This window comes from Lolium perenne, chromosome 4 (assembly GCF_019359855.2).
Source record: "Lolium perenne isolate Kyuss_39 chromosome 4, Kyuss_2.0, whole genome shotgun sequence".
Classification (NCBI taxonomy): domain Eukaryota; kingdom Viridiplantae; phylum Streptophyta; class Magnoliopsida; order Poales; family Poaceae; genus Lolium; species Lolium perenne.
This window is the reverse complement of record NC_067247.2, coordinates 186,710,290-186,734,887: the sequence shown is the minus strand read 5'-3', so window position 1 is coordinate 186,734,887 and position 24,598 is coordinate 186,710,290. Positions and strand designations below refer to the sequence as shown.

Sequence of the window (24,598 nt, the reverse complement as noted above, 5' to 3'; positions counted from 1 at the left end):
TGTACCCGTTTGAGTATGTTAAATACTTTTTAACAAACATGAGAAATATGGTACTCCCTCCACCGTATCTAGAAAAAAGTTAGACACCTATTTTTAGATGCATAAAGTACTATGTTCAAAATTTGCTGGATGCACATGGCAAAAGAATTAACAATCTTATAAACAACACACGAGCTATATATACGTAGTATAAATTTGGAGTTCAGATTGCGTATTTCAGACAAACATATTTGCAAGTGAAGTGATACATGCATGTTTGACTGACCTTGGTTCTCACTTGACCATAAGACTACCTCATAAATATTTAGTAAAATCACACATTTTAAGACATGACAAAAAAATTAAGAAAGACACTGATAGTGGTAACTAGCTATATTACCGTGACATTACATTTTAAAGATAAGATGAGTCTGCAACATAATAAATATGAGCTTGCGTGATACCACACATAGTATGTTACTACACACTATAGAGGTAACAATATAGAGTAGTAACATGTGCATGTTAATAGTCTATGTTACTCCTCACTATGACTAGTCTAACACAACTGCTGCATGCCGCTACCGGAAGCAACCTCCTTGGTGGGCCCATCGGTCCCCTGCCGCACAGCCAGACGTACACTTGCACAAGAATCACATTGGCAAGCAAGAGACTTATTACCTCAGTTCTAGAACAAGGCTTATATTTTTTCTAAATTTTAGGAAAAATATTATTATGTACAATCTAAAATCAACGCTTTTAAGTACATCATGAAATATATTTTCATACTATATCTATACTAGTAATCTTGCACGCGCATCGCGCATATGTAACTATATTGCAGTGAACCATCAAAATTGGCTTGAAAGATCAAACAAATTGAGATGTCCTCTAACAAACTTGGAATAAAAATCCATTAATATAACATCGCCTAGAACTTTTGCCATCCTATTAAAAAAAACTTGGTTGGTGACTATGCAGTTATTTTCTTTTTGCCAAAGAAGCACAAAAGAGGTTGATCATGTTTTTGCAAAAAGCGCAGGCAACCTAAGAGAAACCCATGGTTTGCATCTTGTCATGCCATAGCCTCAAACAGATTAAAACTTTATGTTCTACCATTTTTGTTTTGTTTCTGCCACTTGTGAGGGAAAAAAAATCTTGTAGCTTCGTTCTGGACTTTGATATGCTCAGTACTTCGCTTCGCCTCGCTGCACCTAGTAGTATAATCTTCTGATATTTCAATAAAACAAATTCTCACTTTAAGGAATATCAAAGCAGAGTTAATTAGAATACTGAAGAACCAATGTAAAGCCAAACCGGCATCCACTGCTCTAACAAAATCATGTCCCCAAACTGTTGGCTGTATCATAATAGAATCTGAATAGCAAGAATTAAAGGATGAATCTCCTATGCAATTTTCAGGTTGGAACCATATCTAATGAAAATCTTCACTCAAAAGTATTACAGCAATGGACTAAAAGAAATGAAGGAGTAGCAATATCAGTTCAGTGATCATATCCGCAGAGATATAGTGTATGTATGCACTTCCCTCCATCCCACGATAGTTGTTTTAGATTTATCAAAATTTAGATTTATCTAGATGCTAAATACATCTAAATTTTGATAAATCTCTGAGGACCTTCATGGAAAGGAGTGAGTACTAAACTACTGCCACTTGAGCTGATTTACAATGTCATAGGAATTAGGCTTCACGTCTTAAGCGTTTTTTTAGCAAGCTTGTTGCTATAACTAAATACAGCTGCCTCGGACATGACCATTTGCAAGGCGTCGTCATTGGCTCAAAAAGCTTACCATTTTTAATGCAAAGTTCTACACGCTGAAGAGGAAATTATCCGATGATAAGCCCAAGCATTCCATCATGCAGTTTGTATGCTTTACCGAGGCAGGCAGTGGCAACTTTAAACAAGATATATAGATCAGCAGACACAGGCACAAACTCGGCCCGATCCATGTGCTTCGCGTGCTTCGTCGTCGAACCATGGTGACCCACATCGTCATGCAAGCTTGTGCCTGGCAGGGCCTGACTACCTGCTCCTCCGTCTGACGCTGGCCTCACGCACATTGACGTGCTTGAAGCTGCACCTCACGATCGATCTCCTCTGGGTCTTTCTCCAACGGCAGTTTCCAGGGACGATGTTCTACGGCAGGACATCGCCGGTGTGTTGGTCTCCCTCCGCCGCCGACGACATAGCTCCCGAGTGGAGTTCGTTTCTAGGCGGAGCGATCGTGCGATCTGCGACGGGCGTGTATAGGATTGTGATCCACAATTAGCGGGACGTGCAACAAATTAAGAGAAAACCGTGTGGAATTGGGAGCGGCAAGCTGGCAAATATGGAAAGAATCACAACGTCATTGGAGAGACTTGTGCCGTTAGATTTGATGGAATAGAAGGCTAGGATTTGATGTTTCTGCCAACTTCGTGCTTTTATAAGTAGTTTAGATTAGATTTAGATTTAGATTTAGATTAGATTTAGATTTAGATTATAACGTGGTTTTTTATATTTTTTCTAAAAATTCGAACGAACTTTATTGAGCTTTCTTTTCCTAATAATATATATATATCCTTATTTATTGAAACTGAGAAAGTATCTTCGTACACAAATAATCAAGTCATCGTCTTAAAATACTTAGGCAGCGCCGGTCCGAGGCAAATGCAGTTACGACCCGGCCCGTGTAATTTCCATCATCATTTGATAGATATATCGACATGTCCGGACCAAGTGACTAAAACGTGCTGATGTTGATGCGTAGGATATGACCCATGCATCGATAATAATCAAGTTTCGACCGTTCCTCGCATAAATTAACGTCGACTAGATTTAGATGTGCGCCTTGGCGCACGATCCCGTAGAATTCGTATTTGTTTACGTTTTATATAACGGTGATAAAAATTAAGTGAGAAAATGGACGCAAGAGATTTTGCATTCGATTTCATTGAACAGGAAGAAGACATCAGGGGTACAACCTTCAGAAGGAGGAACACACACACGACACACACATACACGGTCATCCTCACCAAGCGACTACAACTTGGTAAGGAGGTGCCCTCGACTATAGATCATAACAACAATAGGCTCATGCTCGCATGCACGGCGTCCTCCACCAGCCGAGGGATGGGTGGAAGGATATTGGATCGGGGGTGCACTGTCATGGCCCGTCCAGCCCAGGTCGGGCCAGAGCGTTGCCGCCAACCTCTCGTGCAGTTGGCACCGCGCCACAACGCCTTTCACCGCTCTGAATCACCGTTGCCACTCCGTCTCGCCGAGGTCACGTGACCCAGAAGATGATGCTTCTTCGCGCGAAGGAGCCCTGCCAGGGTGCGCGCACGCCCTCACCGCCTTTGGTGGTCGGGCGCCACCAGCCAGGGATGCAAGTTCAGCGGTGGCTTTTTGCTTGGGTTTGGGGTGGCTCCGGAATCGCTTGCGCGAGCGACACTGGAGCTAGAGGAGCCAGGTCTCCGTTAGATCATTTCCGAGTTTTACAAAATTAAAATAATGCATATATGTCTGCCTCAACTTCTTGCGTTTCTCACATATACACAGGCTTTTCTCGCCAACTGAACTGCGTAACCAAAACCGACTCGTTCTTGCCCGTAGCAGCTACTTTTAAGGTTTATCGCCCATCGGCCCAGAAATCCATGCATCTATAAAAGCTGATTATATAATAGGGTCCTTTTCAAGAGAATCGTTAAGAAGCATGATACTTCACAGGTAAGTTCTTCCTATGCCTCCAATTGCATTCTAGTCCAAGTAGTCTAGCATCTTGCAGTGTTCTATGCTAATTAAATTACCATAGAACTATGCAAGCTACTCTCATTTGGTTCAATAGGTTCAATGTGGGAAAACATGATTTACACAAACTAAATATCAATTGGGTTTACTCAGAAAATAGGCCAAAACTGAACATGGTGGTTTAAAATAAAATTAGTTTTATTTTGTAATAAGACCTCATATCAAAATGAATAGAGAAAAAAGCTCAACGAATATGTGTTGTCATACGGTTAGGCTCCTTTTGTCTTTTCGCTGTATTATAACATAATTGAGCACATGAAATAATCAGGGGTTAGATAAACCATACTCATTGGTTCTCACCAATGGAGTGATATGAATTGAATACAGTAACAACAGAAAGTAAATGAGATTAAATAGCAAGGCTATATAGCAACTGAAACAGATAAAATGAATTATACAACTGCCAAAGTAAAAAATGATCAGCTGGCCAAGGTACCTTACCATTCACCCCCAACTTTCAGGCTTGTAAGCGGTTTGAAACCCGCTATATTAATTGCATAAAACTCTAACATCTATATAAATATTTGACACTGTATTAGACATCTATAGAAATAAACAATAAACAATCAACAAATGAAGAACCAGCCGTTCATTTTTTGGATACGCGATTAGAGTTATTAGCCGAGGAGCAAAAGAACACACATCTTGTATATCAAACCAAATAGTAAAAATAGATAAATATTTACATATAACTTGGGATATCTAAGGAATATTTCAAGTGATCCTAGATAATTAAATAAAGCTAACATATAGTAAACCAATAATCCAACTAAATCCTTAAATAGTTAAGTTAAAATATCCCATTGCCTTCCAGATTAAGGTGCCTCTACTATCCAGGAAAAACAACATGAACAAACATTGATGCTTTAAACCTCAGAAAGTCCAATGCAAGATAAGAAGTGTTACAAATATGGAGTGCAAGTAATTAGACATGTGAACTGAATGTAAGTCGACAAAGATGGACATGTACCAAGCAGGTTCCACTTTTGGAAGAGTGCCATCTAATCAATCATGTATACAAGTAAGTTAATAAGTAGACAATGAGATTAAATCAAGAATTTACAACTGCCTCCTCCATGACCAAGCCAAGATGGGATATAACGAACTACATACTAATAGAGGTGTGCCTTGGCGCACAACCGCGTGAGGCTCGTGTTAGGTGGGAGAATAATAATATAACTTCTTTGGTTATACAAAACGTAGCGAACCATATTAAATTACAAACAAAGAATAACATATATCATGAGATTGAGTATTATTCTAAATAAAAGGAATCTTGATAACCCTCGGCATTTCATATAGAAGGAAGTGTGTGTGTTAATGTTCCAAAACGATTATACGTGCAAGTTGGAGATAAATGCAAAAAAAAAAAATGATCTACCCGCCTCTTGGTTTTCTAAGTGCGAACACTCCCGAAACATATGGGCACGGCTGCATATACATATGCGCACATACCCAGTGTTGCTAGCGAGAGCTGAAAGCATCGAGCGGTATATAACCCGTGTCGACCGCATTACCCACCATGCTCCCATGTTTCTTCCTCGGTCTAGCCAAAACTAACAAGGCATCTTATATTTGATGCTTAAGCTCCTAGGTTTGTAATTATTAGTGCGCCTTGGCGCACTCCCCCCTATTTTTCACTAATAAACATTTTCTAGAACAATATATTAATCATGTATAAAGATCCATTGTAAGCACGCAGGAGTGAAGAGTACACATAGACCGGTCCTTTTATGGAAGAGTGGGGCCAATAATACATGGTGTGTCAAAAATGACAAAACACAATAACTATGTTTTTGTTAAAAGAATTCAGACAAAATCATGAGGAGTTCAAATTTTGCTAACAATTACAGAAATAGTGCCAGACGGTAAATGCACTATATATAATGTTGAAAAAACATATATCATATTTGAGTGAATACCACTTTCTACCCCGTAGTTGCGCATTTGTGACACATATTACCCTATTTAGTGCAACTTTTACAAAAAAATCACATTAGGAGTCTTTAAACACGGTTTTACCTTAATTTAGCATTTTATTTGTTTTTGTAAGATAGGACCGGCGTCTTTCATCGATGTGCTGTGACAAAATGTGTAAATATCCGAGGCCATCATCTACGATTATGTCCAGACTTCTCTTATCCAATTGTTCCATTCCTCGTCCATGTACTGATATTTTTGAAAGTCGGTAATCACTTCACACCTTGCCCAATTAATACGCACCAGAAATCAATGGTTCAAGTGTTCTAAAATGCCTAATCTATATGATTTTGTATTCAATGGGGTAATTAGTGTCGCAAATGCAGAACTACGGGGTAAAAAGTGAAATTCACTCATCATATTTAGTTAATATGTTTTTCCTTTTTTCAAGGATGATTAAGTTACATGGCAGACTTTTGTATGCATGTTTATATGCTTGAAAGAAACACGGTTGGATTCCATTACAAGGACATACTGAGTGCTAACTACATCGCAGTTAGAGAGTGTGTGCTGCATCCTTAGGGCATCTCCAGCGGCGCGACGCATTTCGGACCCCCAAAAGTGGTCGCGAGCGTCCGTTTCGGTCGCTCCGCGGACATATTTTGTCCGCGCGTCCGTTTGCGTCTGGGTGTGCTCTCACCGGGGCGCCCATTTTTTGAATTGCAACATAGCTAAAAACTTTCAAAGTAGTACATAAAAATGCATAAAAACTATACAAAGTAGATCTATAGGCCTAGACTACTTGCTTCCTGACGGGCCGGCACCGTCGTTGCATCGCTCCGTCGCATGCTTCTCTGCCGCCTCCTGCACGACCGCTATGGCTCGGTGCGCCGCCGCGTCCTGACTCAGTGTCTGCTCCAGCCTCGCGTTGGCGGCGTCGTCCTTGAGCGTCTCGAAAGACTCGATGATGGCCCTCTGCTCCGCCGCCCTCTCCTCCAGCGTAGGCGCATCAGAGTCATCGGAGGACCAAGATATCTCCGAGTCGGAGTCCTCTGCTGCAGCGGCGACCGCCAGCTGCGCTATTCCAGCTCGGCGTCCAACGCCGCGTGGCCCGCCAGCTCCTCCTGTGCTTCCTTCTCCGCTTCAGCCAGGGCCGCGGCGTCCCTGACCGCGTGGAGGAGGTCGGTGCTGTCTTCGGAGTCGAACTCCTCGGAGGAGCTCGAGGCCGGAGGAGGTGGAGTGGGAGGTGAAGGTGGAGGTGGAGGCGCGGCAGCCTGGCCGCGTCCGACGCTGCTCATGGTGGATCTGCTGGAGGCTGAGAGGAAGCGGCGCTACGGCAGCGGCGGCTAGGGTTTAGTGGGGAGGAGATGAGATGCTCGCGCCCCTGTATATATAGGTCGGCGGCAGGGCGACGGCCGCGCCACGCGTGGCATCGCCATTACTACGTGCGCAGAGGTAGGCGACGGTCGCGCGCCACGCGAGGCATTGCCATATTTCGCGGCCGCAGACTGTCGAAGCGACGCGTCGCTGCCAGTACTGGCGGAGAAGACGCATCGACGCTGCGTCACTGCTAGGCAGGCCCGACGAAACGTCCGCCAGACGCGAGCGGACACTTTCCGCGTTCGCCAAGCGTCCACCAGAGACGCATCCCAGGCGCATATTTGGGCCAGGTTTGCGTCTCCGCGGACGGCCCGATCACTTTGCGTCGCTCCGCTGGAGATGGTGCCAGACGCATTTCCGGTCACGGGCAGAGCGTTCATTTGTGTTGCTCCGCTGAATATGCCCTTACTAACCAGTTTGTAAGTTTCTCATACACACCCGAATCGGACATGACCCAGTTCACAAAAGAAAGAGGAAAAAATCGGACAAGCCACGCTCTGTAGCTCTCTCTCCAGTCTCCTCCCCACCGCTCACAGGTTGGCAGCTCTCTGTCTCTCCCCGCCGCTGCCTCTCCCGACCACATCAGTCCATCCCTCCCCTTCGTCCCCATCGTCGGCGGGAGACTCACATGGCCCTGCTCTTCTCCGCTCGTCCTCGTTGAATCTGGTCGCTGAAGTGCCCATGTGAGCGCTCGAGCTTAGCATGCTCGCGGGGGACCCAACGCTAGGCATTGACATCGGCGGACGCGGAGGCGCATGACTCATCTCCACCGAATGAGGAAACCGCATCAGCGGTCCTAGTTCTTTTCCCGCATCGTCAGTTTGGTCCCTATTCTTTAAAACGGAACATCGAGGTCCTAATCTTATTTAGATGCTTCACCGCAGGTCCTAAATCGGTCTGACCCGCGTTGACCGGTGACACGTCGGACGTTGGTCGTTACGCGGGCGTTTTCCCGCGGCTGGCTGATAGGAAATATGCAAATGAACCCCTACAAGTTGTCAGCTTCTTATTTCTCAGCCCTTAGCTCTTCTCCCAGCTCTGTAAGCTCTCACGCCACAGAATGAAGTAAATATTTTGTATCCGAATTCAAATGAATGTTTTATCTGAGTACGGCTCCAGTCCAAATTTAAATGATGTTTTATCCGAATTCAAATATGCACCACTTGACATCAACTCGAGATCGTTACAACACAAGATAATAACTTAATAGATCGAGATCGACTCGAGAGTTTACAATATCGTCTTGTTTCAGCCAAAATAAACAACTGCCAGCACAAGTGCACTGTAAACAAGTTTGCACTTAGACGGTTTGATTGAAACCAGAGCTACACATGAGCATCAGGTTTCTGTCAAACCAAGCCAAAATATGAACGCAAGTTATCCAAAATATACAGATAAAACATCTCCAAAATATGAACTAGCATTCCCTCAACTAAACATCTGGGACTTGGTTCTCTTTCTTCTTTGACACTTGCTGCTTGTTTTTCTTCTTTAAACCAAGTGTTTTGGTAGGTGGTCTTGGAGGTGGGAGCTCATCTCTGCAGCTGGCAATGAATTGACTCTCGGGTAGAGGACCTGGTGGTGCAGTTTGAGATTGTTGTGTTGCTATTGCCTGCAAACCAAGTGTACATGAGAATTCAGTAAGAAAAGATAAATTTAATACCAAACAATTGACTCACTTGTTCCTGTAGAACATGAATCACACTAGATGACGTGACACTGTAACTCATTGCAGATTCCACAATACTAGCTGTTGCACTTGTAGCCATCTGGTGTACTATCTTTTTCTGAAACAAATCACAGAAATGTGAGATATAGTAATCATGTAAGGACAGATCAAGCCATCTGGTGTACTCATGTAATGTACCTTGGCACTACTCTTTCTTTTCACTGGCATTTTCATTGGAGGTTGTGCATGTTGTGCTGTAGCTGGTGCATGTTGTGGTGCTTCCTGTGGTGCATATTGTGCTGCAGCTGGTGGTTCTTCCTGTGGTGCATATTTTGCTGCAGCTGGTGGTGCTTCATGTGGTGCGGCTGCTTGTTGTCCTGCAGCTCTACCAAGTTCTGGGCACTTCCTTTTGGTGTGGCCAGGCTCATTGCACACACCACAGTGGCCAATTATGCCATGCCTGCTAAGCCTTGTGCCACCTTCCTCCTCTAGTGGACTTTTCCTTCTCTTTTTACTAGGCCTACCAATTTGTTTGTCAAATTTAGGTGGCCTCATTTCAGGACCATTCATTTTCTTCCACATTTTGGGATCACCGCATGGCATTATGGCCCCACCATAAGCTGCTCTGAATGCATCTAAGCTGTAGCACTTGTGGACTGCTGATTCCGGCTTTATCCTTTCATGCCTAAAAGCTGCACAAGCATGTCTACAGGGGATTCCTGATAGCTGCCAGGCCCTACATGTGCACTCCATTTTGTCTATGCGCACCTCATATTCACCACGCAAACCCTTTACTTTGAAAAGATTTTCCAAAGACGGAAGAGCTTCATAATTGGTTGCAAAGTCAATGTTTTTGGCCAGCTTTTTCCTAATTTTGGGACAAATGTTGCCACACATTTCTTCTAGTTCCTTCCTCTTGCTAAAATACCTAAGCATAACCTGATCTTTGATCTTCTTCAGGCTAGTAATTATTGGTAGTTCTCTAGCATCAAGTATGTACCTATAATTGCAATAAATTTCAGAGCAAGTAGTGAGTATCTAAACTGGTCTGCTACAGCTAATGTTGAACAAGTAAATGCAAGTAATTTCACATTTACTAACCTGTTGAACACTTCACATATGTTGTTCAGCAGCAAGTCACATTTAGGCAATTCACATATGCAAGTATACTTGTCTCGATCACGATAACCTAGCTGCTCCATGAAATCTGTCAACCACAGAGGTGACCAAGTATCTGCTTCACATCCATCAAATTTTGCTTGCTTGCCATCGACATAGCTCTTTGCATCCCCAAATCCGCAAAAAAACCCGCTGTAATTGATCTCTACTGTGAATTCCTCCTCAAGCGGACCTAAATAGTAGGCCAATCGTCATATTATGTCGCCAATTCGACCTACAAATCTACTGCCGTGATGTGGCTGCACGAATTGGGGATTTAGGGTTAGGGTTTACTCACCGTAGCGGGCAGGAGGATCGTTTGGTCGCCGGCGCTTCGGCCCCTTGCTCGCGGGCTCGTTCCTCGCGTTCTCCACGCCAGCCGCGTCCGCAGCAGCTCCACCGCCTCCGGTCATCACCGGAGTAGCAACGCCGCCGCCAGGTCGCCTCCAGAATCGCGAGTCGCGGGAGAGAACGTTTGGTCGCGACCGATTCGCTGGATGGGTACGATGCTGGATGGATACAGGAGCGAACCTGGGGGGCTACTTGCAAAATTACATCTCTGATCGTTATCCGCGTGGACCCCACGTCCGACGTGGCACCGATCAGCGCTCGTCACATCGGTTTAGGACCTGCGGTGAAGCAACTAAAAAAGATTTAGGACCTCGATGTTCCGTTTTGAAGAATAGGGACCAAACTGACGCTACGAGAAAAGAATAGGGACCGCTGATGCGGTTTCCTCCCACCGAATCAACAGCCGCAGCCATCATCGGAGGGCTCCACAGAGCCGGCCTCCTCCTCCTCCGGTACATGCAGATAAATCAGAATAAGGGCCGACTGATGCCGGCGAGGACGCCCTGCTCCTGCAGGTTGGCCGTGTCGCAGGCCTCTCGGAGTAGATCGCCGACGCCCTCTCCACCTTATTTGGTAACTGAAATTATCTTCTCCATGAGTCTTAGAACTGAAATCTGGTTTATATTCAAAGCTCACAACCGAACAACAAATTTACTGGTTTCCTCAGTGAGTAATTGTTTTTTAATCTTTTGCAGGTTCCAGGAACATATTTAGTTTGTGATAGTTCCCACTCTTTTATCTCTAATTATTAATTCTGTACTTCTGTATGTCTTCTTTTGTTGCACAAACTATGATTCGCCTAACATGGCATGAACGCATCATTTTAAATGGTAGTCATGAAATGCAGTGACAACTGAAACCTTCTCATGCCATTACTGGATCTAATTCATCAAATTAGAAACATGCAGGTAATCATAGGTCTAATAGGAAAACCAATAGAAGCACCATATAATATAAGATCCTCCTCGTACAATAGATACAAAAGAAAATTTGCCCGGGATCTGAATTTCACTAGTAGGCTGGGGCTGTGTCCTTGCCCTGTTTGCCTACACATATTTGACATTAGGGCTTATTTTTAATACATGTAAGTCATGTATATATCTCTTGTATGTTCATTCTATCTTTGTAGGATCTGATGCCTTTCTTATCAATTGTTTTGTTGAATTTACAGATGAAGTACTTTCTTCTTAAAAAAAGGTGATTAAGATATGTTTGACCAGACTACGGTCTAATCAGAACAATGGAGCAGGTCAGTGGTGCAATGGCTAGCTGCCAGGCTTTGAAGTTTGCTGCTCTTATAATAATCGAGGTATGCTATGTCACATTTGTCCATTAAGATTTAAAATATAAGTATACATGATTTTAATCCTAAATCGGTGTACTTTCCTTGAAGGTGTCACACCGAATTCAGATGATGATCAACTTGCTGGGACTTTTGCCGCGACAGTGTGCAACAAAGGTATTACTGAAAGCCTAAATCAGAGTACTTTCCTTGAAGGTATCACATCGCCATGTTCATCAGTTTGAAAAAATATGTGAAATAGCAAGGCCTAATCAATACCAATGTTTCAAGAAACATGTCAAATGAATTCAAAGAATATTTGGAAGTACCAGCAAGAACCAATACATTTATTTATTATTGATTGACATAAGTAGAACTTGCCAGATTATGCAGTTCAGGAAGAAGTCCCTTGCCAAAGGAATTCCAACCACATATATGTATTTTATAGAAAATTGAACAAGTCATAAATGAGTGTAACATCAAACTAATCACATATTCAGCTGAGAATTCATAAATACAATGATACTATAGTATGATGTAGGAATATAGTAGTTCTCAAGTATGTTTCTAAAGTGCTCTCCACTAAAGGACAAACTTAACCTTTATCATTACTTTTGTTCTTCTCCACGTTAAATGATCTGCACAATGACGACAGAAAGGCCAAACTAAAAAGGAGTGCTTGATAGCATCATTTCATGCTTCTCCAAGCTGCAAAATAATTAAAAGAAATTTAGATGACCAGTGTCAGCGTTCTTGTGGGAACAGCCTGCCAAAAATCAGAGCACATAATTATATAATATTTTTGAAAACATTTTGATGAAATTAGAAATAAAAGAATAAAACATTGTTTCGCTTGACGAATTACCGAAAAGAAAACCCATAGTATTATTAAAATCAAGCACATTATATTCATGTGGATGACATCCAGAGAAATAATGTGGTGCTTAGTAGGACCAAAATAATAACTTTTATCTCTCAAAATAATTAGCTGACAATAATGGCTTAAAACATAAGAGACCAGATACCAGATTATTAAGAAAGCTCAATTGTGGATGCAAGCAGTACATGATCTCTTTTCTTACATTATTCACTACTATAAAGTGCCACTCACAACGACAACATAACGTTTGAGTGGGTAATGGTACAATTTTAAGACACCCGAGCCAAATAGCAGAAACTATATATAACTTGAATGATACATTGAACCTTATTATTTGTTCTTAAAATATCACCTAAAATACTAAGTCATTATTTTACTGGAAAACTGCCTGCATTATTTTACCTTAGTACATAAGCATAAATCCAAAGGATCGATTTCCACAAGACAAATAGCTAACTGTTCACAAGTAATGTATCCATGAAAGACTTTGCTGGCTCAGCTAAAATATGTTCATACACAAAAAGGAGAGACACACGAACAGAAACCATGGCCAACCGCCCACTGGTAGATTTGCTTCAGATTTGAGGTTGTATAACAATTACAAATGAAAGTGAAAAATTGCAAGCAGAGTAATGGCATGGAGGAAGAAATAAAGCTAGCTCAAATTTACAAGAGCACAACATGTAACACCAGGACCTTCATAGTCCAGAGCATGCGAATGACACGGGAGTAACACCGATGGCCAACTCATAATCGAAAACACAATACTCGTACGCAGAATTGGAATTAGGCTGGACCATATGGTGTAGGTTAACTATTTACCTGATATCACTACAACACGAAGAAGGTTAGTTTTTCTTCTTGTACTGTGGATCCAACAAAACTTTTTCTGATGGATGCCTGATTCTGAGAGCAGTTAAATGAACTTAGTTCAAGCTGGTGCTGAGCAGGGTATACCATGCGCACAAAAACTGGTTTTCTCAAACAAGAAGAGATGTCACCTCTTATTCGATGAAGACATGTCAGATGGTTCCGGTGGTTACTTCAGATCCTAGGCGAGGGATGGAATTGCCTGGCACAAGAGTAGAGTAAACCATGAAGAAAAAGCATACCGAGAACATATAACTATGAACAAACGTGGGTATCATACAGAATTGCAGACAATTACATGGCCCAACAGAGCTTCAATTTGTTTACCACATTTTCTGACTTGCAAAAGAACATAATGCCACTGTTCTAGTAGTAGGTCTTCCATCCAATATAGTAGATAAGTAACAGATGAGTCAAAGTCCAAACTTCTCTCTCTTGGCCACAATGGACTATATATATGTATAAAAAACCGAAACATATTTGGGCTCAAAACCCCAAGTAGTGTACAGTTAGAGATGCCAAATAAAACACAACATAATGGCAAAAAATCATAGATTGCATGTCCTCACCTGAAATGAGTGACTTCAGGATGTGGTAGTCCAATCTTTCAGCTCCCCTTTCCATGTGGTAGATGAGAAAATATAATTAACATTGCCTACGTAAGAAATAGAAGCCTTAACAATTACAAATAGGAAGGAGCATTACAGAAGCAACGTTGACTGTCAGCAGGACTGCATACTCAAACTCGAGTAGGTAAAACAATGTAGACCCAATGTTCCATCTATTCTAGGCAAACTTCCCAAACTCAAATAGACACAACACTTGCATTTACAGGTACAAAAAAAATATCAATTTCTTACCTTTATGCCAAAAAAATCTATCTTACGAATTTATAGAACGAGACTTCACCTAGAGCCCGCAGCATCATTGCCCAAGGTTGCGGCAACTCCATCCACCCAAAGCAGCAATGCCCATAACCGCCGATATCAACGCTAGACGCTTAAGGTAGCAAAGCTGGCCTTCACCTCTTGCAAAAACCACCCTCCTCTGGTACCAATGTTGAACACCTAAGGTAGAAAAACCAGCCTCCGTTGGAAGCAAGTCCACCCCTCCGCCAACATCATACGCCCATGGTAGCAAAGCCGGCCTCTGCTGGTAGCAACGTCGTGCGCCCAAGGTAGCACCAAATCCTAGAACCGTTCATAGTAAAATGTTGACTGTGAAGCTCAAGGCTCATAGAGACGCGCAGGGTGGGCATAGGAGAACACTGCCACCACCACGACAGCACTGCCCCATCCCCCCCTCACTGCGCTAGATCTCGTTGAGGCGCCAACCGGCGTCGGCCGCGGTACACAACGTCCGCACGGGAGATGGGGATGTTGTGGCATCAACGTCCAAGAAGCCACCCCACGCTCATCTCGCTTTAGCACCAGCCGACGTCGGCGGTAGACGGGATCTGGGTGGCCGATAGGGAGGCGGCATTGCCGTTAAGGAAGCCCTAGTGGCTGGGATCCATGCGAGGCAGTAAAATGTCGAACACCTCACGGGTCATCTGTTCAAAGAGACTAAAATCTAGTCGTTTATAATTTCCTAGGACACCTGTTTTGAAAACGTACATAAACCGTCGATTCTCTGGAAGTATGCAACACGAAAAGTAAAATTGAAACCTTGGTCATTTTGAGTTTTGACAGTTGTCTCATGTTTTGTTTGCAGGGTAAAAAGGAGATGTCTTGTAGTACGTTCGATAGGTTATAACCGGCCGGTTAGGTAGCTAGCTAACTAATTTGACCGAGAGACCATGAGAGTAAGAGAATTCTGTGGCGGTGGACAAGTTTCAAACATTGCTGCCTTTGACTTACAAATTTGAGAACATCATTATTCATGTTATCTTGTGTAATAAATTGTGGTTTTCTCGGAATGTTCCGCTCTCGATGAATAGTCAGTGTTTCAACCGATTGGTTTAAACAAATCTTGTGTAACAAATACAGATAGTACTTTTGTTTTTTGATGTGATGACTACTAGTACTAAAACTTCTTCGTGGAAACACGATATATATTAATCACAGCATTTCAAGAAATTCAACAGGCGAAAAAGGAACTGCCATGATTTTTACCGAGTATGCGTCTTACAATTGGATAGATTGCTATCGTACTTTCTCTGACATAGCGGCGGGCACAAAGGAAAATAGTCAAAACAATGGATACAAAAGGTGGTGTATGTAAGGTAGTATATGTGATTTAGTCAGACATTCTGACCTACTATGTAGACACACCACCTGGTCAGGAAACATATTCTGTTGTACAATAAATCCCCATCCTCGAAGGGGTCAAATATTCTATTGTACAAAGTTAAATCCCCATCATCGAAGGGGTCAAATTACAGCTAGCGCTGACTTTTTTAATTAACCAGATGTGTGCACCGGCCACGTTCTCTCTCAGTCTCAAAAAGAATGTCCGAGATTTGTCTAAATTTGAACATATACTAAAATTGGTCTAAATTTCAATGTATCGTTATACTATTTGGTACATAGATATATCCCAAATTTAGACAAATCTATGACATATTTTTGGAGCGGAGGGAGAATCACACGTTATTTCTACCATAGACACGAACTCAACAAGATTTACCAAGTGAAGGTCGGACCGGTACCGAGGCTAGAAGACATAGGGAGGCGGCGAAGGTAAAAATCATCTAGCCCCCCCCCCCCCCCTCCCCACACACACACCTCTCCCTAGTCGTCGACACCGCTGGTTTGCTTCGCATTTCGTGGCATTGGGGCCTTGCAAGTGCGGCGGACCACGACCCCTCGCCGGTGGTAGGGTTTCCGTTCCGTATTTAGGTTGTTTTTGACTGTCTTCTCCAGGCTGGTGAGGCGGCGGCTACATCCTGAAGTTAGAATAAGCCCCCCTTCTTTTGGGCTTCTAGAGTGGCTTGCTGGTTCCCCACCGGAGAAGCCCAAAAGAAGTGTTTGCTTATGACTAGCTTCTCCCCACCGCAATCGGAGATTACAGTGCAAATTTGGCAGCATGGATAAGCGTCCGGAGTGCAACTTCCCAAGCTTCTCAACAGTACACCCGAATCGGTACCACAAAATACCCCTATTTCTCCTGCAAATTACATTAGTACTGCCGCACGCCGAAACGTTTTCCTATCTCTGTTTGTAGTATTTCAACTCGAGCTGGCCCGAGTCGCTCGACTCCCTCCTCTCCATGCACCTCTTTCGGTGGTGCTTCTAGCGCATGCGAAGGGCGTGTGGTCATGTACCTGGCAGATCTCCTAGGATATGGCCGGTTTTCGTGTTTGTCGGTGTGGTTTCAGGTCAGTATTTACCGATCTACGTTTTTCATCATTGGTGATGGTTGTTGCTCTGATGCGTCGGTCTTTTGAGACCTTAGCACGCAACTTCCAATCTGTCTACTACCACAAGGTTGATCCAGCTCTGGTGATGGACTGGACAGAACGGTGGTGCTCTTTCGGCTCGCACTAGTATATAGTCATCGATAGGTGGTTCAAAGACATTATATTGTTGTTGATGATTATTAATAGATATGCAGAATTTTTTTAAAAAAATAAACAAGGTTAATTACAAGCCAGGGCTGACCAGGGAGCAGCTAGGTAGGTAGCTTCCATATGGGGAAAGGAGACAGTATTAAAACACAATAAGTTGAGTGAAACTTGAGAGACGGGAAAGCGAAGTTGATCGATGATGCTGACCGGCTGGGCCTTGAAGTTCCGGAGTGCCGGGCTACGGAGGGCGTCGACCTATCCATATCTCGGAATCATTTGATCCATTCAAGTGCGACTATAGATCACGTACGTACACATGCCAGAATAGCCGCCATGCATATAGCTACTTTCAGATGAGAAATTCTTATAGTACAGTAGTAGTTTTTTTTTCTTTTTTTGCGAATGATAGTACAGTAGTAGTTAACTTTCGGCTGCCGCAACTCAACGCGTGAAGAAGTGAGTTGGTCGCACAAAAACATGTTAATGACGTTGAAAGGTCAAGAGATGCAACTTCTACCGACACACAAGGATCGTCCTTGACACTTTGCATGCATGGGCCCACCTACACGTTGAATAGAACACATAGTAGCGTCACGAACACGAAAATCACATCCCGTCCACTGATGAGCTACAGACTATTATTACGTACCATTAGATTATCATCGACTTGTACAGTTGTCAGTACGTCACATACGTAGATTACCGGCGCCTAAAAGTGCCGTTAATTCTACCAAAAGTGTTGGTAATAGTTTTTAGAGGCACGAAAAAGTGTTGCATTTGATTCGGTTGAGATAGCTCTTTGCTGTCACTTTTAGAAAAACTAGCAAGGTGGCCCTCGCAAATGTGAGGGCATCATTGTAATGTTTGGGTGAAAAATAAGTATATTATATGTATCATCTTTAACGTGTAATGATTTTCTAAATAGAGTAGTAAAGTAATTTGTTCATGATGTAATTAATAGAAAATAACTTATCCCTTTTTGATACCTAGGATAACTAATTAATGAGAAAATTTTATTGCTCTGTGTGGAATTTTCTTCGACTCATTTTTTATACCCATTTAAAATACATTAGACTCTTCTAAAATATGGTATAATCTAAATATGAACACGTACACGAAGTCCCAATTGGCGAATTGTTTTGTATACGAATATTATCTTAAATTGAAACTAATAAACTCAAATAGAAGTACGAAACAACCTAAGCTTAACTTATATATTTCTATAAATTGATAGCCAATTTATATATCCATGGTTACATTTTTTGAAAATTTAGAAACCTCTTCAAGACAGATTTCTTCATCGGCAAATTAGAATGTTTCGGTCCGAGAGTTCGAGACTCGCCTATAGAAATTGATCCGTTAAGGTCATTTGGGTATAGTGGCAAGAAATCGCCAACTCTTGGATAAAGCAAATATCTTAGGAATAATATTTTTGAAACATCGATATCTTTTTACATGTTTTTTTAACTACATGTAGCCGGCTAGGTCCATTCTCGTACAAGACCGGTGCAATTATTCTAGGGATCAAAATTTGGCAAGAAACCGACCTGCCGAGTATGTCACGTACTCTTATTCCTAAAGAATGTATGTATCCATCTAGGTTTACGTGCTATCAATTTACTTTTGTACATGTATAATATTGTACGTAATTTTTTTAATCTCATACGTTCATATTAATATTATCTGTTTATATTTTTCTTAGCACATGTAAATTAATCTGGTGCTTAAAAATATATTTTTTATGGAAAATCGAATCTAAACTTTTTAGAAATCTGAACAGCGGATCGACAGATCTCTAAATCCAGCCCGATTCTACACGATCAAGCTTGATTGATGTCTCAAATTTGTCCAAATTTTATATATCTAGACACGTTTTGGTGTATAGGTATATCCGAATATATAGAAATCTTTAACATGTTCTTATGAACAGAGGAATTATGTTTTTTTTATTTGGTTGTAGTCACAATTCAAACTGAGTGCATCGTACTTCATTGTTTTTCTTTTCTTTTGGGCTATGGATCAAACTTTGAATAGGCCTCTGTGTTAATTTGTGAAACCAATTGCACGTCTTTTTTTTATATGTATTTGGCACGTACAATTCAAGAGATGCATCTAAATAACTTCGGTCTTCATTTATGGCATGTACACATCCTTATTTTGCACGTCTTCTGTTTTAACGTGTACGTGACATGATCCGGCAGATGTAATCGGATCGATACAATTTTATCATCCTACGTGTGTCAATAAAACTATCCTAACCGCACCCGGCATCATTCTATAGCCGGTCCTGCCTATATTATTCCTTTGCACTTTAGCTTTCTATTCTAATTAAATATTGTTTCACAACAACTCTAGCTAGCGTATGCTAATTGATTTCCATGTGACTATTGGTAGATAGATTTTCTTCTTTACATGAATGGTGCATGTACGTGTCAACCATGACATGTCATGTAGGTTCACAAAATATGTGTTGATACATGTTACGTAAAATCTTTAAATCTTGACCATTAAATTACAGATCTAATAGCTGAAATAATTCTAATGATGTGGATTAACCTCATGTATCTATTTTAAACATCCGTTTTTTGCTTTTAGTATATAATAGATGCCGTCAGTTATATTTTCAGGCACTTTCAGAAATGCCGCTAGTTAGTATTGCCGGCATTTTTGAAAGATGCCACATAATCATTTTGCCGGCACTTTTGAAAGATGTCACAGAATCTTTGCGGCACGTTTGAAAAATGCCACGATATTTTTTTGCCGGCATTTTTGTAAAATGCCACGAAATCTTTTTACCGGCACTTCACACTTCTAAAACTGCCTGTAATTCTTTTGTTGGTACTTTTAATAATGCCTGGAATTTTTTTGCCGCCACTTTAATTAGATGACTGCCATAACTATTTGAGGCAATTTTATGTAGTGCGTCTATTTTCAAATTGAGACACAAAATAAATGCCTCGGGTTTCATTTATAGTCACTATTTAGGACCGTCTCCTTTCAATTACGAGACTGTATTTAGGACTGAACTATAATTCACAACCCAACTCATGCAATTTCAACATTTACAACAAGAATTAGTAAACAATAAAGGGAAAATATACAGAGAAGCGCCGCACGGTTGTGCTCTGCGTGCGGCGGTACTTCGCGATTAGTGAAACGTCATCGTGCCCCTATACAAACTGGTTCTCTTTTGCATCATGAACCAGCAACCCCACCCGCACCCACTTTATCTTATCCCCGTGAATTCCTCCCCACCACACAATCCTCTCTCTCTCTCACCATGGGAGGCGCGACCTCGGGGAGGTGGAGGCGTGCGCAGAGAGGCGCATGAAGCCACACACGTGAGGAGGAGGTGTCTCTCTGCCATTGCGGCGGAGGCCGTCGCGGGCGAGCATCTGCGGTGTGCTTGCGAGGAGGAGAAGCCTCTGCTAGCGTGGGCGATCCTTCTCCGGCGAGAATCTGATGCGTACGCTCGCGGGGAAGGGGAGGTGTTCCTCTGCTAGCCCGAGGAGGTCGTCGCCGGCGAGCATCTACAGCGTGCTCACTTGGAGGTCGAGCAGGAGGCCGTGGCCGACGAGGTCTGCGGCGTGCTCGCGAGGAAGAGGTGTCGTCCCTAGGGTGGTGTCCCCGGCGATGGGCGCATGGAGGCGGCGCCCTTCCCTAGCTCAATGACGCCGCCGACGAGCTCAGGCGTCCGTCCCTACCACTACCAGCTTAAGAGGAGGTGTCCGACCTGCGCGTAGACTGAGTAACTTCCGGATTAATTAGTGCTAATTGCCAGATTAGTAGTACTACTCCTGTACGTACTCCAACTGCTTCTTAACTGCCAGATTAATTTGGGGTAGTTGCCAAGTTTATGTGTATGAGTTTAATTTGGCAGTTTAATTACTTTAAAGCGGCAACCAAGTGAATTTTATTTTGCAACCATTCCCAATTAATTTAGCAATTATTGTACATTTCTCCTTCTTTTTTCCTAGGGCGTATCAAGTGGCAACACTCATAGGCAAGATTCCAGAAAAAATGTAGCTAAGTAGCTTTACCGGTAGCCTGTTCTTTTTTTTTTCACTTGTCGATGGAAAACTATCGTAGCATGTCAGAGATAACTGGCAGTAGTATTTTTTAACCTAGTCAGTCATGCACGCTCGGGTGGAACAGCGGACAGGCCCACGTGAAAGACCCACAATAGCAAGCCGCCGCACGGAAACGAAATTATGCGGCGCCGCCGTGTAGTTAAGTCCAACAATAAACTTTAATCACAATCCAATGCATACAATTCCAGCACCTATATAACAATCAAGCACTTACAGAACTGTACTATCCCAACAATCACATTCACAATCCAGTGCCAACTCACACGATCCCAGCAAGCTAACTTACAGAACTTAACAACATTGTAGCTCCAACATAAGCTTCCTCTTGCTCAACATTTCTTCGCATACTCTTGATTTCTGCATTAAGGCACAATAGATTAAACTACATGCATAGTGAAAAGTAGCAGGCTTACTCCTTATATGTTACTGCATATATTTATGCAAAAATATCAATAGACATTGGGTTTGTATTAGATTAAGATGGATAATATAAATTTCATGGTAGATTTCAAGAATATTAACAGTCTGATGAAGGGAAGGCACTCACATCAGCAACACTGATTGTATCCAATCTGGAGACATATTCTTCCAAATCAACCTCGTCACTCAAGTTCATTTTAGAAGTATAAACCTGAAGATGAAAAAGGACAGTCGGTTACCAGAAGCAAACAAAAACATAGCTAAGAAAGTATCATACAACTAAGTTTGAATAGAGTAAAAAGTAATTGTTTCAACAGCATACATGGCACAAAGGCACAAAGGCACAAATATACTAAAAAGTAAGTCATGGTGTGCTAAGTGCCAATACGAATGAGAACTTCTTAAAACATAAAAAAAGTGGAGCATGGTAATGAACAGACCAGATTTTCCAGCAGTAAAATGGTACTAAATCTATGGACAAGTATCTGAACCAACCAAAGGATCAGTTATTCAGAGGCAGGATTTTAATTATGTAAACTACACGGAGGTGGCGTTTTGGCTCATAGGAGCAAATGCTCTCATTATACAAAATAATTAAAAAACAATTTTAAAAATGTCAAAAAATTCTGGCAAGAAACCGACCTGCCGAGTATGTCACGTACTCTTATTCCTAAAGAATGTATGTATCCATCTAGGTTTACGTGCTATCAATTTACTTTTGTACATGTATAATATTGTACGTAATTTTTTTAATCTCATACGTTCATATTAATATTATCTGTTTATATTTTTCTTAGCACATGTAAATTAATCTGGTGCTTAAAAGTATATTTTTTTCTGGAAAATCGAATCTAAACTTTTTAGAAATCCGAACAGCGGATCGACAGATCTCTAAATCCAGCCCGATTCTACACGATCAAGCTTGATTGATGTCTCAAATTTGTCCAAATTTTATATATCTAGACACATTTTGGTGTATAGGTATATCCGAATATATAGAAATCTTTAACATGTTCTTATGAACAGAGGAATTATGTTTTTTTTATTTGGTTGTAGTCACAATTCAAACTGAGTGCATCGTACTTCATTGTTTTTCTTTTCTTTTGGGCTATGGATCAAACTTTGAATAGGCCTCTGTGTTAATCCGTGAAACCAATTGCACGTCTCTTTTTTTATATGTATTTGGCACGTACAATTCAAGAGATGCATCTAAATAACTTCGGTCTTCATTTATGGCATGTACACATCCTTATTTTGCACGGCTTCTGTTTTAACGTGTATGTGACATGATCTGGCAGATGTAATCGGATCGATACAATTTTATCATCCTACGTGTGTTAATAAAACTATTCTAACCGCACCCGGCATCATTCTATAGCCGATCCTGCCTATATTATTCCTTTGCACTTTAGCTTTCTATTCTAATTAAATATTGTTTCACAACAACTCTAGCTAGCGTATGCTAATTGATTTCCACGTGACTATTGGTAGATAGATTTTCTTCTTTACAGGAATGGTGCATGTACGTGTCAACCATGACATGTCATGTAGGTTCACAAAATATGTGTTGGTACATGTTACGTAAAATCTTTAAATCTTGACCATTAAATTACAGATCTAATAGCTGAAATAATTCTAATGATGTGGATTAACCTCGTGTATCTATTTTAAACATCCGTTTTTTTGCTTTTAGTATATAATAGATGCCGTCAGTTATATTTTCAGGCACTTTCAGAAATGCCGCTAGTTAGTATTGCCGGCATTTTTGAAAGATGCCACATAATCATTTTGCCGGCACTTTTGAAAGATGTCACAGAATCTTTGCGGCACGTTTGAAAAATGCCACGATATTTTTTTGCCGGCATTTTTGTAAAATGCCACGAAATCTTTTTACCGGCACTTCACACTTCTAAAACTGCCTGTAATTCTTTTGTTGGTACTTTTAATAATGCCTGCAATTTTTTTGCCGCCACTTTAATTAGATGACTGCCATAACTATTTGAGGCAATTTTATGTAGTGCGTCTATTTTCAAATTGAGACACAAAATAAATGCCTCGGATTTCATTTATAGTCACTATTTACGACCGTGTCCTTTCAATTACGAGACTGTATTTAGGACTGGACTATAATTCACAACCCAACTCATGCAATTTCAACATTTACAACAAGAATTAGTAAACAATAAAGGGAAAATATACAGAGAAGCGCCGCACGGTTGTGCTCTGCGTGCGGCGGTACTTCGCGATTAGTGAAACGTCATCGTGCCCCTATACAAACTGGTTCTCTTTTGCATCATGAACCAGCAACCCCACCCGCACCCACTTTATCTTATCCCCGTGAATTCCTCCCCACCACACAATCCTCTCTCTCTCTCACCATGGGAGGCGCGACCTCGGGGAGGTGGAGGCGCGCGCAGAGGGGCGCATGAAGCCACACACGCGAGGAGGAGGTGTCTCTCTGCCATCGCGGCGGAGGCCGTCGCGGGCGAGCATCTGCGGTCAGGGCCGGCCCTATATTTTTCAAGGCCCTTGGGCGAAGTTGACAAAAAGGCCCCTTAAAGCTAGTGTTCCCTCCGATCTTATTTAATTGATTTGAATTTTGTATGGATAGAGATTTGGTGCACATGGGCACCAGTGATCTCGTTTTTTAAAAAAAAATTAAAAATAATAGTTTTGAGTTGTAAAACATTCTGGAAAAAAATCCACACATAGTCAATGATGTATCCCACAAACGGGCAAAAAATCAATTTCAAATACTTAATATTTTGAGCTACACAAAAATGACAAAATTGTAGATCTGAGTAGTCATTTTCAAATCTCCAAAACATATCAGAATTTGTTATTTTTGTCCAGGTCAAAATAAAAAGCATTTTGGATTGGGATTTTCCATGATTGTGGGATGTATCATTGGTAATCTACAGAATTATTTTCATAATTTTTAATAAATTGTAAAAACATTTTTCAATTTTTTTAACTGAGCGAGAGCACTGGAGCTCGTGTGCTAAAAGCACTTTTCGATTTTGTATAAAATTAAACTAAATTTGAGTCAATTTAAAGAGACTGAAGGTAGTATATATGTACCCATAACTAGTTATATAAATATATACTACCTTCATCCCAATGCTTAAGGCTTATATTTTTTTAGAAAAGTCAAAGCAATTAAAGTTTAACCAAATTCTCAGAATAATCTATCAACAAATATGATATTTTGTAGATAACACATGAAAATGTATTTCATTATCTATCTAATAATATTTATTTTGTATTTTGCATGTTAA

At 41.5% G+C, this 24,598-nt stretch overlaps 1 protein-coding gene and 3 long non-coding RNA genes across 6 annotated transcripts; 1 reads left to right on the top strand and 3 right to left on the bottom strand.

The window, feature by feature from the left end:
• Positions 1 to 8,274: 8,274 nt before the first annotated feature.
• LOC127295397 (uncharacterized) lies at positions 8,275 to 9,908 on the bottom strand. Its single transcript, XM_051325334.2, has 4 exons — positions 9,862 to 9,908; positions 8,959 to 9,760; positions 8,771 to 8,878; positions 8,275 to 8,703 (listed from the first exon to the last, which is right to left on the bottom strand). The coding sequence occupies exons 2-4, from the start codon at positions 9,694 to 9,696 to the stop codon at positions 8,524 to 8,526; spliced, it is 1,026 nt and encodes a 341-aa protein (XP_051181294.1). The 5' UTR covers positions 9,697 to 9,760; positions 9,862 to 9,908; the 3' UTR covers positions 8,275 to 8,523.
• A 749-nt stretch (positions 9,909 to 10,657) lies between these two features.
• Positions 10,658 to 15,346, top strand: LOC127295398 (uncharacterized). Of its 3 annotated transcripts, none has more exons than XR_007847770.1 (4): positions 10,658 to 10,842; positions 11,441 to 11,578; positions 11,663 to 11,728; positions 15,015 to 15,346. It is a non-coding gene; the product is annotated as an uncharacterized lncRNA (long non-coding RNA). The 3 variants fall into 3 exon arrangements; XR_007847769.1 differs by having other exon boundaries at positions 10,965 to 11,578; XR_007847768.1 differs by having other exon boundaries at positions 10,658 to 11,578.
• LOC127295399 (uncharacterized) lies at positions 12,011 to 14,170 on the bottom strand. Its single transcript, XR_007847771.2, has 4 exons — positions 13,871 to 14,170; positions 13,433 to 13,503; positions 13,254 to 13,337; positions 12,011 to 12,259 (listed from the first exon to the last, which is right to left on the bottom strand). It is a non-coding gene; the product is annotated as an uncharacterized lncRNA (long non-coding RNA).
• A 5,701-nt stretch (positions 15,347 to 21,047) lies between the features above and the next one.
• Positions 21,048 to 21,857, bottom strand: LOC127295401 (uncharacterized). Its single transcript, XR_011756641.1, has 2 exons — positions 21,448 to 21,857; positions 21,048 to 21,257 (listed from the first exon to the last, which is right to left on the bottom strand). It is a non-coding gene; the product is annotated as an uncharacterized lncRNA (long non-coding RNA).
• Positions 21,858 to 24,598: the final 2,741 nt, after the last annotated feature.